Source organism: Merops nubicus, unplaced genomic scaffold, assembly GCF_000691845.1.
Source record: "Merops nubicus isolate BGI_N331 unplaced genomic scaffold, ASM69184v1 scaffold6821, whole genome shotgun sequence".
Taxonomy (NCBI): Eukaryota; Metazoa; Chordata; class Aves; order Coraciiformes; family Meropidae; genus Merops; species Merops nubicus.
Window position 1 is genome coordinate 143,396 of NW_008587516.1, and position 14,060 is coordinate 157,455.

At 35.7% G+C, this 14,060-nt stretch overlaps 1 protein-coding gene across 1 annotated transcript in view; it reads left to right on the top strand.

Moving 5' to 3' along the window:
* Nucleotides 1–9,803, top strand: part of LOC103781232 (attractin-like protein 1) — a gene marked incomplete at both ends in the record, with an annotated part of 144,874 nt that extends 135,071 nt beyond the window's left edge. The window contains one exon of the mRNA XM_008948937.1: nt 9,742–9,803. Within this exon, the coding sequence (XP_008947185.1) occupies nt 9,742–9,803 (62 nt within the window). The remainder of the gene's footprint in view (nt 1–9,741) is intronic.
* Between the last annotated feature and the right edge of the window lie 4,257 nt (nt 9,804–14,060).

A 14,060-nucleotide genomic window follows, 5' to 3' on the forward strand; every position in this document is an offset into this window, starting at 1 on the left:
CAGTGGGAGGCTGTCCCCTCAGTGAGCTGGCTGGATTCCCCCTGTCCTTCAGTAGCTTCAGCCACTCGCTGTGTGGGACTCCACACAGCCCCTTCCACTGCCGGTGTGTCCCCACAGTGTGACAGGGCGCACCGCTTCTCATCATCTGGCAGTTTGTTATACGGTGGGGCCTCCTCAGCATATGTCACCTGCTGCTCTGGTGACATCCCAAAATCTTTGCACAGTGTGACAGGGCGCACCGCTTCTCATCATCTGGCAGTTTGTTATACGGTGGGGCCTCCTCAGCATATGTCACCTGCTGCTCTGGTGACATCCCAAAATCTTTGCCCTCTGGCCAGTTTGCAATCACTCAATCACTTCCAGGATTCCTGGGCAGCCGGGGTTCCCTGTTCTAGCCCATTGTGTTATCAGTGCAACCCATTTACTCCATGTAGAATCAGTGACATAGTGTGTGGAGGAGACCCTCCTTTTGAACATCCAGCCCTGCACTAGCAGTCGAGGTGCCAGGAGGAGCTGTGCTTCAGTGCCGACCACTTCTGAGGCACCTCAAGCAAAGCCCTAACCAGAGTGGAATATCTTGATTAACCAACAGTATGCTGTCATTCCAATTTTGGCAGTACCCAAGTGTGGGTCATCATTAAAAGAAAAAAAATCCCCATTTACTCAGCTCTGGCAAGGCTGCATGTGGAATGAGAGTCCAAATTTTGATGTTCCAGTTCAGAAATGGTATTGAGTGGGTCCAGGAGAAGTGCCACAAAGATTTTTAGTGGCCTGAAGCACAAAAGCGAGGTTGAACCTCTGGAGCTTGATCTTAGTCTGGCAAAGAGCCTCCAATAGTAGCATGCAGTTGTGGAGGAGTTACAGCAGTGTTGAAGCTAAATTAGTCTCTGTACTACCAGGTGGTAAAACAAAGGTAAATGATCACAAGCTGCACCTTGGGAGATTTAGATTGAATGTTAGAAAAAAATCCTTTATATTAGCAAGCCTGCATTGAAACAAGTTTCCCAGAATGACTGTGGAATTTCCATCCTTGGAAATTTTCAAAACATATCTGGAAACACACTGTTGACCTGATTTGGTGTTGACAGTAGCCTGTCTTTGAGTGGGAAGCTGAACAACTTGAGATGAGCTTGAGATATTTTTTCCAGTCCACATTTGTATGACTTTGTGATGCTAACAAGTAAGAGCACACTCCATAACAGGTGTAGCTTTCCTAGTGGGAGACTCCTTAATTTAGCAAGTCATAATAACATGTCATACAAAGTCATTTCAAGAAAGCTGAAGAATGAGAGAAATCAAATTCTATCAAGTGATAGAAATGGCTTTTCTTTAATGTAGTTTGACAAAAAAGTCCATATAATCATGCAATGATTCTCCTTGTAGTAGAATTTAGTCATTCAACTCTGTCTGACAAATTCCCATTCCCTTCACTTCTGTATTTAATTTTCCTGCCTGTCCATTTAATCTACCCAGGCTTTTGAAAAAACGGTTTCAGAAGATGTTGTCTTGAAATCTGCTGTTTCATGCTCAGTGTGTACAAGAACTCAATTCTGCAAAGATTTATGTCAAAAATAACTTTCTGGTACTATGGGTTTTACATCAATTACTTTTCAGCTTTTTTTTAAAGTTTAATTTTGAAACATGTCATTTCTCCCTTGTCTATGCCTTTTAATTTCCTTTCATTCTCTCATTGACTTTAATACTCAATATTTCAGTTTCTTAATAATGTCTGTATTAATCGTTATGAAGATATTTTGCATACTGAATTAAACTGTAAGTTAGATAACAGTTCCCCTCCCCCACATTTTCTTGTTCACTTCTTGGAGGTTATTAACTGAGGGATTCTCTGTGTTTTATGCATTTGTTCGAATGTGTACACATACCCAAAATTAAATACAGCATTAAAATAGTGGTGTATGCATACTGAATTTAATAGACAAAGTGCAAGGTAGAAAAAAATCAGCTATAAAAACCTCTAAGAATGTAATTCATCTCACTTGAATACAAATCTAGATTGTCTTTCAGCCTCTCATGACTCTGACTAGTAGAAATAAAAACCTGCAATTTTTACATTGTTTGTGAAAGAAAGGGGTGGGTATTTGGATAATCTAGTTTATGCCATCATGAGAGACAGGACTTTAGCATGCAGAGATAAGCTCTAGAAGCTGTTTATCAAATCTTGATATGAAAGCTGTGGTTCCAAGTCTGATTTTCTTTAAGTTATCTTTCATTTTCTATTAATGTTATCAGTATGAATGTTTTGCTATCACTAATTCTTATCATCTGGCAGGACTGCTTGTCAACATTAGACTAAATTCTTTACTGGCATCCACACAGTAGAAAGCAGTAGGATTCCACCAGTAGGCACCTAGCTCCATATTGCTTTTCTGGTTATTTCATCCCAGCAAGAAGAAATATTTCTTTTACCTGTTTTAGTATTATGTTGTTTTGCAGAAATACCCAATCAGTACTTAGAAACTATGGGAGAAAATTATCTCACCTAATATTATTTATATTCTGTTTGACATTAGATCTAAACTAATAGGCTCCCTGTGTTAAGAGAGAAATGGCAGCTCCATAGGGTAATTCATTCCATGTTATGAGTCCCACATCTATATTAGAGTCACTCATCTATGAGTTCTTTCCTATCTCTGCTGATTATTATAAACTAGCTAACTAATCTTGAGTAGATGCACACATTTGACTAGATTTGACTTGGTCCATATGGCAAAATTTGGATAAATTTTCTTTGAAAGGTCTTTTTCAAGTTCTAGGAAAGCAAATATATAGAATAAATTTTGGTATTTTTAGCCTCTGTGTAAAGGTATTTAATGTTTCTCTAATTTAGACAGAAGTAATTTGGATTAATTGTTGGTAAACTTGTCCTTTTCTTACCATGTTCTCTTGGAATTTTTGTTTTCCAAAGGAAAAGAAAATCAAATTTCTGCTTTACCTATTAAATATTTAATTGGGGGAAAAAAAAGGGAGTTTTCTATTATCTACCTTTCACAGTTGCAGTTCACCCTTCACATTCAAAGCCCAGTGTGATGGAACCATTACCATTTTTTACTCTCTCTAAGAGAACCCCACATAGTTGTAGTTATATCTAAGCAAAAAAAAAAAAAAAAAAAATTATCTTTTGTTATATAATTATTGATTATTCTATAATCATGTACTAAGTTTAAAGCTATCCACAGGCTTTCTCCACCCAATTATTATACAGTACATAATAGAGTCTTTAAAATAGTTTACCCTTGGGTCTCTCTGGTCATGTTTCTGCACAGCGTGTATCTAAACATTTTATACAACACACAGTAGATGTGAAAATTTATTATGAATCTAAATTTTCTAACATCCCATTTCTAAATTATCTCACTATTTGATCTTTTCCATTTTCCTCATAAAAATGTTATATACACAAAAATGTGCCCATGTACAGAAATATTTTCCTCAGCTGTCTCTTTTATTTGTTTTCTAAAGTTATCTCACTAAAAAAGTGTTCCTCAAGGAAGTGTAGAAGATGATGGACAACAAATTTTGTGAGTCTTCCTCTTCAATCCATACCCATCTTTTGCTTCAAAACATACATAGTACCAAAGTGGAAGTATGTAACAGCTTTATCCAGGAAGAAATTAAATTGCAGTTTTGATGATACTGAAGGAAGCAATAATTCTGCAGGGTTTAAGTGTGCATAATCAGCAGAGTTCCGGCAGTTTGGTTTGGGTTATATCTGACCTTATTCTGTTATGTTCCACATTTAATAATTAGACCGTCTACTAAAGTTTTATGACAAATTTATTTTAGTTTCTTTTGTTTGTTAATTCTTAATTTATTAACAATGGAAGATGAAAGAACTGTATTAACAGAAGTATTTGTTCTTTGTCTAAGGGTCTGAGCAGATAGATTAAATTAGTGGATAATGTCATGAAATGGAGCACAGATTAAAATTGCTTTTTGTGTACATTATTTGAATATATGAACTATTTCATGGATTAGGTTCATGTTTACTGCAAACGTGGACTTTTGATTTAGTGCACTCCTGTTGTGTCTAATTTTCCCTTTCTTCTTCCTTTTACTAGATTGATTTCATTAGAATTTCAGAGACGCTATCGTGACACCTGTATTTTTCAAACTAAAACAGAATTCTGAGACCAGACTAACTATTTCCATACGAAAGATATCCCTAGGTTAAACTTTCAGGATTGTTCCTTTTTTGTGGTGGAACATATCTTGACCTACTGTTCTGTATGACTGTTCTACTGCTGCATGTGATGCATGAAATAGAATATCCAGAGCAGTGGAAAAAAGATCTGTTTGAGAAGATGTTAACTTTTGAAAGCTGGAAAAATCCCTGTGTTCAGAAGAGCTACTCCATTCATCATGGCTCTGTGTAGTGTATATCCTACATCATGCATGTAACACGTACATAAATCCTACATCATGCATGTAACAAAATAAATTAAGAAATGCTGTACACTGAAATATTGGTTGCAATGCATCCTTGTACGCAGTGGTCTCTGGCATATGCTGCTGGGTATCTGACTTCTGAATCGCCAATTGCTATAAAAGCTTTTTCAGCAGTCACAATGCCTTCTCTTCCAATTAGGTCAAATGATGTAAGGATCTTAAGTGTAAATGATCTAAGGATACTAGGGGTTTATTCCTGTGGATTTCAGAATGTAACTACATTTATTCAGTATGTTGGTGTTACTTTGATCTAATGGGATACAAATGTATCCCATTACACTATAAAATTATAGATAAAAATTAATTTTTTCAATAGTTTTGTTCATCCAGTTAAAGATCCAAGCAGAAATATTGATAGAAAAAGCACCTCTGGTAACACTGTTCCTGAAGTTATAATGGCAAGATCGGTTTTACAGATAGAAATTTCTGTCTTTATTAAACCAGCTGGATACCTGGAAAAGTTATATGAACTTTCAGACACACAACTCCTTCTTCATGTCTGATACAGAAACATCAGACTTCAAAGCTAAATCCAAGTTGAAAGCAATTGCTCAGACTTTAATTATAGAGCATTTTTCATAAAACAGTCGCCTCAGTTCCTACCTCTAGGTCCTGCTCCTCACAGCTCCTTTGCACGATGAACCTTGAGTTTAAGGATAAAGCCTTGGCTTTAGCAGAAGCATCCATTTTATTTCACATTGTAGTTTCCTTGCACATGCTTATCTCTTCATGTTTCAAAGGTTATAAACTACCCTTCTCTCTTTTTCATTACAACTTGAACGCCTTATCAATTCTTCTTCCTTCCTTACCTGTTTGCTCTACTCCACACAGGAAAACCACACATATGATACAATATACTAAAATGGGCTATCTGCCTAACTTCTGTTTTGAAGGCCTCTGTTCTGAGCATCAGAAAGAGCTTGTGTGTTTAAGAACTTGACTCATCTTTACCTTGCGGAAAAAAATATAGATGAATTCAATTATTTCTTATCATCATAGATCCTCATAGCAGGAGTTTCACCACCAATTTGGATGTTCCAAATTACCCCACAAAAATATTTCGTCACATTGCTGAAGGTAGAGGTCCTCTAATCATAGCACATCCTTCATTCTAGATGGAGATGTCTGACTATTTTTTAAAAAAATTTTTTAAACACACAAAGCTAAGGAGAAGCTCAAAAAAGGGTTGGTTTGGTTTGGGTATTTTTTTGTGACCCAGATGTTGAGATCAGCCTTTGCCCTACTGGAGCACAAATCTGTAAATTTCTAAGTCCTGTAATGTTTCTGTTTCAGCAAATTCATTGTAGCTTGATTATTTAATAATCATCCACTAGTAGATTTTTAGCAGCAAATGACAAAACTTCAGGTTGGCTACAAGTGAAATGCCATTGGTTTTATTCAAGGTATATTCCAAGACTGTAACAATTTCTAAGAAAAATAAAACTGAATATTGTTATGAAATCAGGCTAAAGATTTTGTTGCCTATCTTGGAGCCCTCTGAATATGTGCTGCTTTTGGGTTTTAATTTGTTTGGGTGGGGGAGGGTACAGTTTTGGATGTCTTTATTGTGAAAATGATAACTTCTGATTCACCTTAAATTTTCTAATTAATTTATTTTTTATTTGCTGTCCATAGCAGAGTATTTAAGAAAAATAAATGTCTATTTTGTAGATTTCTGCAAAACATCATAATTTGTGTTGTAAAACAGTTTATCTGTAACAGTATTGGAACATAAAGTCTCTGAATGCTTTTAACCCTAGCCAAACAGGGAAAAGAACTTCAACTGTTCTAATTGATGAGTAGTTTTCTAGTGGTTTCTAGAAAGGTGAGAAAACTGTTCAGTAGTGCAGTACTTATGACAGATAGCTGTCTATAAGCTTGCCTTTGAGAGGCTTAGCTCATAGGAAGTTACTGGAATATATCTGCATTGATAGCCATTTCTGTAGTCGCCTTATCGATGTCAGTCCTCACTTCCTCTTCAGATATCTAATGCTGGTGAATAAAAGAATTAGAATCTGCATCGAAAAGTGTATTTCAAGTAGTGTTTTATAGCACTATAAGTAATCTTTCTTCCATTTTTCAGTGTTGCGCACTGTAAAGCTGAGCTGCTCTTATTCCTTTTTCTTCAGGGGAAAGAGGTTTATGCTGGAAATCTCGTGTACCCTCCCTGAGGCTTTCCTTTGCTATAGAAAAGTATTTTCCATGTGCCACCTGGTGATTCTGTTCCATAGGAAATGATGAAGTTTATCTTCGTTTATAAATGAACACAGAGATAATATTTGTGGGGTCCATAAGCTTATTAGACATTTTGGTGAACCTGAGGGCTACTTAGGCATGATACAAATTAACAAAAGACATATTAATCTCCAGGATCTTTAAGTTCAAAGTGAAAAGCTGGGCTTGAAAGAATTTTCCTTGTCTTGTACGTTGTCTATGTAGGCACAAGAAAAAAGACAATAACATTCGTATCAAGATGAAAATCCCACAGAAATAAATAATTTAAATTGTATTATGATTCTTTGTGTCAGGCATAGATTTATGGCATTTACTTGCTCCTTTGTGTTCTACTTATAATTAAAATATGTATTCTTTTTGTTAATATTCTCTGTTGAAATTAGTCTAAGATGCATGGTACTGTTTCTTCAGAAAATACCGTAGCTCATCTTTTAAACATGAACTATAATGTAATCATTAGAAGATAATGTTTGATTAAAATATGAAATCACTTCTGGGATGGAACTTTATATTTTACTGTGGCTTTGCTCTAAAGTATGAGTACTTTCAAGAATATGCCATACAGCCAAACAAGTTTTGGAGACAGAAATTCCCTCATAGGTTTGCAAACATGAACTCTAGCAAAAGAGCAGAACAAATGTCTTCAGTAGATGGTTTGGTTAATAGTAGGTGGGAAACATAAAATCATTTCTTTTGTCTGTTTTTCTGTGAAAAGGATCTATCTCATCCTGAGCTTAGGGATATGCAAATTATTAATATTAACATTAATCAGTAATAAGCATATTAAATTGTTGCAAATCTGCTTATTTCGTATTTGCTGTGTGCTCAAAAAGAGAAATAAAGGCACTGCAGTTAGAAAAATTTGAGGTAAAACTTTCCTGATATGTTGTGATCAGATAGTGGTTTTTGATGGCAGGACGCACCCTTGACTGTAGTTGCTGTAGTCTGCTATACTAGCAGATGCTGTTCATGAATGTTAACACCTTGAATGAAAGTAATTGAAGTAATGCAAAGTATAAATGTTTCTTCAACAAACAGCTTTTTAGCACATCGCAGCAGGTGAACTGTGTTGAAACTGGCTTTTTTTTTTTCTTTGTGTTAGCCCATCTCCTGAAGTATGGTACTTGTAAAAAACATTTTGGAAAAGCTAGCAGTTACTTTGAATAATGAATATTATTTGCAGGGAATCCAGCCTGCATGTAAAGATTTAATATAAAAAGCTTTCTCTTTTTCATACAAGGTGTTCTTAAACAATTGTTTCTTCTTGGGATGTACTTGATATTGGGCGAAGTTGGAAATCTTCGGCTTTTTTCTTAGATTCCATCTTTTCTATGTAAGATAAAGGTTATATTTGCATTAACAGATACTTTTTCAATTTTGCCCACTCTGTAGTTTCCCTTCAATTTTATTTTTTTTTTTTTATTTATTTTTACTCCCTAATCTCTCTTTATTTTGATACAGTATTCATCATGGCAGTACCCTATGTTCAAATTTCTGAGAATTTAAAATTTCTGCTTATTTTGGACAAACGTGAAAACATTTGTAGATTAAATTTGTAGATAGTGAGTCAGAGAGTTCTACTTTGTTCCCACGTGGTCTTCAGCTTCTTGTCTTCTCACAGACTCCCAGGCCAGAATGTCAATTTTGCCCTGGTCCAAACACAGGAGTCTACTTAAACTAGGCACATTTAGATTTCCTCTCTAGAGAGGAGATAGATGATAGCACTCAAGGTGTTTAGTAACACTAAATTATGTTCTGATTCATTTATCATGTACCTTTTCTGATAATTTGAATAATATCTTCAAGGGCTAAGAACTTTCAGGTATCCACTTTCTGTACTGATTCCAGAGCTCCTAGAATTGTTTGCATTGTTTGCAATTTTGCATTATTAGTGAATGGAAAGGAGAAATTACATTTCAGGGGTGTGTTTGCATGATGGTGCTCTCAGTGCTTATTCCTGGAACAATGCAGTCTGCATGCTCTTCCTTCCTTAGACTTTAAGTCATCTGACCTATAGCTAGCTGTACTTGGCTGGCACAAGACACAGTAACACCGTTATAAAACTAAGGTTTACATTGTAGCTTTGCCCTAAAATTAAAAAAATAAAAACTAGCATTCTTGTGTATCAGGAGTTATCATTTCAAAAGTTCATAAGTCAGCTGTGAAAGGGAATCATAGTAATTTGGTGTAATTACTGGTCAAGATCAGATCTGAAATGCATAAAGATCTCATCTACTGTGTGATGAAATGTGTCTACTTTGCATGAAGCAGAAGATTCTGTATATCTTCAGTTTGATAATTATACACAATGAGACATTGAACAAGGTAGGAACTTAAGGATATTTGTAGATACAACTTAAATACAGTTCTTAACAGTACCAAAAAGTAATTATAACTATTATTGGCTCTATTGCATGCAAGTGTGTATGTACTGTCTTAGAGATAATTATTAAATCTTTGTGAAAAATTACAGTGAAGGGTTGAACTAATGCATATTCCGGTGATGCTATAAAAATACAGCCTGAAAGAATATTTGTTATTTTATCTTTAAAGTAATTCGACTTGAAACGCCTTATTTTGCACCGGATTGCTTCTTTTTCATATTCACATACGCATTACTTCTAGTATGATGTAATTAAAATATTTAAAATGTATTCATTTAAAGCACAAGTGTTTTTTTGTCATTTCTAAAACCCTGTTTCATTGTTGTAATTAAAACGGAAAATGGTGATAGTTAAAACAATTGACTTCAAAGAAGACTATTTATATCTTAATATTTTACATGTTGTTTTCATTGTTTATATGAAGCAAGTTGTATGTGGATACTTCTGTTAACTTTACTTCAGTAGATTATACACCATTGTTTATGTTTTGACATAGGCAAACACACAGGAGGTTGTTGCTCATCTCACTTTATGGTAAATGCACACTGGACCGAAATGACACTCAAAGCTAATCATCTGTGAAGCCGTAAAGGCCCAGCCTAAAAAGAGCTGTTGACTCTGAAAATGTTGTAATTGACTTCTATTTTATTTCCAGATTGCCTTCTCACAGCACAATACGATCATGGATCTGGTGCAGTTCTTTGTCACCTTCTTCAGGTAAATTGCTTTTTCTGTCTTCTGACTAAAATTATGCTGATTCTTTTCCATTAAAGTAATAACTTAACCAGCTTCTTAAGAAATCCCTGCAAGGAAGCCTTTAAGCTGTGTTCTCCAATTTACACCAGGAGAAGATCCAGGCCATTGCACTATAACTACAGGCAGCTGCTGGCATATTTCACATATTCAGTGGTACAGTCTTCACACTTCATAAAGATTAGCTAGACATGTACTGTATGTTAGAGTGATTAAGAGAAGCCAGCTATACTGGCTTAAACTAGTAATTTATGTGTGTGCATTTTTTGTAAACTCTATTTAATGAATTATTAAAAAGGATGATTTTGTTCAATAGCTTGTTACTTTTAAGAAAGCACCACAAATCACTCCTAATGCTTTCATGAGTTAGAGATTAATTGTGAAGGGCAGTAGGTGATGCATGAGATTTAGTTGTGGCAGCAATTGCCTTCACCTGCAAATGGACAACTATTCTAGGATATGAAGAAAACTCCACTGAAAGACTTCTTAAAAGTTCAGCTCTCTTATAAAATGTCACAAACTTGAATATACATGGATTAGTTACGGTGCTTTGAAAACCCGTATTGCTGTGAAGATATTCCCCCATAACCATGAAGTGTATGCAAAATGTGGGCAGTGACAGGCAAGTATTCTCTTCAACTTTCTGTATTTCTGTCACTGCCATGCATTTATTTCACAAGTTCACAGTACAGCTTGTCCATCAGCTTTTAATCACTGTGTTCTGAGGAACTGTACTTGAAGAATCAAAGTCGTAAATGCTGTGAACAGGCCAACTTCTGTTAATTCCTGTTACCTAAATGGGGCCAGAAATGATCAGACCATGAAATCTTCTGTACTCAGTTGCATTGACTAATGGAGAGTGCTTTAGTTGCTGATGCAAAGCATCCCATTTCTCCTCGTTCTCCACAAACACAGCAATAAAATGCTGGTTGCCTAAAGGTCAGCCCAGTAATGTTTTGGTGATTGATTGTCGTTGTTTTGATTTGTTTTCTGGGAAGACAGAAAGATCTGAAGAATTATTATGCTCATAGTTGGAGCCTTAAGATGGCAAGGAAGCAAAGTCTGTCCAAGTAGAATAGAACAGAAGGACTCTGTGACAAATAGCAGAGGTAGACTAGAGGCAATTTGTTTCTGCTCTGTGCTTTAAAACAGGCTTACAGAAGGTGAAGTACAGGCTCTTTGATGGTGAAGCCATGTCTATGGCTGTATTGCATTAGCTCTCCTGGTGTGATGGCCTATCTGATGTGGTTTGTTCTGGGCAAATGCAAATTCACTGTGACCCTGCCATGGCCAGGGACACCTGCCACTAGACCAGGTTGTGCAAGACTCCATCCCAAGGAAAGTATCAATGCATCCTGTCTAAAGTAGATGTTATTGTTCAAGGCTTTATCTGAAAATTTGGTTTCAACAGTTTCTAGCCTAAGAAAATTATTTTGAATAAGCAGAATATTACAGAAACTGTAGTGCTCCAGACCATGTTACTCATAGTGATAAAAACCAAGAACCCCCATTTAATTTCTTTCTTTCTCTAAGACTAGAAATGTGATCAGAAGTGCAGTAGTATCAGATTCCTAACAGTCTTATAGAAACTGTGGCATCCGTGTTGCTTTATTCAATACTTTTTAGCTCATGCCTTGAAGACTTTTAGCCTTCACAAAAATTGAGAAGTGTGGGACTTTTTTTTTTTCCCACATGCTTTGAAGCACAGTACAGATCTCATTAGAAAATTTCACAGGCAGCAAATGTTAATGATCTTTCTTCTTATACTGAAGAAATGTAGTGGCCACAGTTAAAGAAAGTCTATTGCTGTATAATCTTGACCAATAAAACACACAATAAGCTAAAGCCTGTCTTTTTTTCTAAACTATAAGTGATAAAGGAGTTTGCAGTGTTTTCAGACCTTACGTGAACATACTGTTTTAGTCAAGTAAGTAGCCAGGACATTTTATGCATTTCATAATGGGATATGAAGTATCTTTAGTTTCTGAAAACATTATTCTCTTTTTCTTTAGATCATATTCTACCATGCATAAAATTTGACAGTGTTCAATATTTATTAATTTTTATTATATATGATTTGAGTAAATCACAGAATTGAAAGCCAAGAAACCATTTCTAAACCTGCTTTGAAATAAAATTGTAGTTAAAAATTTATAACAGTGCTCATGCGTTTCTCAGAAAAACTATTTGTTTCAAGAATCAGAAGCAGGAGTTCTAGTAAGAAATGTAGTTTTGTCTCAGTCATAAACAAGGCAAACAGGAAATCGATACAGGTGACAAAGGTCAGCTAGTAGTATTTTTGTGAGAGGTAATGATATGTAACTTCTACTGTTATAACTATTTTTTTAAAGCCCGTTTGAAATCCATAATACCAAGCACTAACTAACCAGGCACTTTGGGTGTGCTTCTTTATGCTCCCAGAACAATTCCTTTCATTGACTCTGGTTCAGCTTTTGGGGTAAAGCTGCCAGCTGGTGGATTTTATGACTGACTGGAATGATGCACTTCAGACACTTTTATAACATCTCTCCATACTATTATGAATTACAGAATTTCCCATTTGTAGTAAGTATAGTGATATTAAGAAATATGGATACTTTAGAAGTTTGGTAATCCTTTTTTGTGTGTGTGCTCTAAGATATTCTATGAAAAATCATCATCAGTTAGAACCAGGGGTACATTCTTTCAAATGTCAAATCTTTCTGCAGGCTCTCTGAGTGAGAGAAAACAATATTCAATATACCCAATGTTTATTGCAGGAGAAAGGGATGGACATTTAGGTTAAGAGGCACACTAGTAGCATGTGCTACAATAGGAATTGCAGCAGGTACTGAAGGACCAGATTTATCACCTCCATATGTATGACTGTGTGCCAAAATCTCAGAACAGTCACTTCAGTTGCTTTTTGTGCAGTGGGAGTGGATGGCTGCATTTCAGCCAGTTGTATCTGAGCTCCCAAGAGCTTCGTTATCTGAATCTGCCATTCTGGGTGTAAATTTGCAACAAATGAATTCCTTCTCTTTACCAGCATCCTTTGATGTGTCTGCCTGGCTTCATGTTGTGTTTTTGTTAAAATAAAGGTTGATAAATTAATGCTAAGTTTTGCCATGCTTAGCTTTATGAGATAAAATATTGAGGCTTTTTGTTGTATTTTTGTTAAAACAAAGGTTGATAAATTAATGCTAAGTTTTGGCGTGCTTAGCTTTATGAGATCAAATATTGATCTCTGTAACACACGGTGTCAGGATCAGATCACGTCCACCATGGCTCAGTTCTCAGAAAGTGCAGAAGTCTTATAAATGTAAATTAGAATATTTTCTGGTAACATGGAAATCAAGTTATCTTAGCAAAATGGATTTTACATTTGGGGCTAGAATAAAATTGATTTTTACTTAGTGATGCATTAAACAGTTTTCACCACACTTAGAAGCAAACAGTTGTCTGACTTCCACTTGGACAAGCATATCTACACCATGGTAGGCACTCTGATTTATTTTTGTGTTAGCTTATTTTTTGTTGCTGTTGTTTGGTTGGTTTGGTTCGTTGTTTTTTTCTTTCTTTCTTTCTTTTTTTTTTTTTATAAATGTTTATTTTGAATTGTGGAATGTAATTTTGTGTCTTCCACTCTCTGAATCACCCAGAAACATTGTCATTGCTATAGAGTTATATAAGATATTCATATTTCCTGAGAAGGCAGCCACTTGTTATTGGCCTGGAGGCAAACGAGATTCCCCAGTACCACTGGATCCGTCGCTCTTCAGAACAACGAATGAGTCATTTAATCCCTTGGTGAACAGAACTGCTTTCCATTACTTCCTTCTTGTTTTTCTTCTTCTGTGTTCATCCTTTGAGTCACTTGGAAGTGCATATGAGTGAGCTAGTGCTTGCTGTATTTTGATTTCAACATATACTGTTCCTCAAAGTACAAAACAGTTGCACAGCTTGATATCTGTAGATGGCCTAAGTATTTTTTTTATATATAGCAGATATGGGCAGCCAAATAAATGCAGACCCTTACACCTTCCTTCAAGAAGGTGCATTTAAAAGTTTGAACTTCCCACTTCTTGAATGTATCAAATACAGTGAGAGCTGTTTGTTGTGCCTGGTGAAGTTCTGCATCACAGTTTCTGCTGAGTTCACAATAACTGGAAATAAGAGAGGAGTTGTAGGGTGAAGGTTTGGGTGACAGATTGGGTTGGGGATTTGAAAGATTTATTTTCT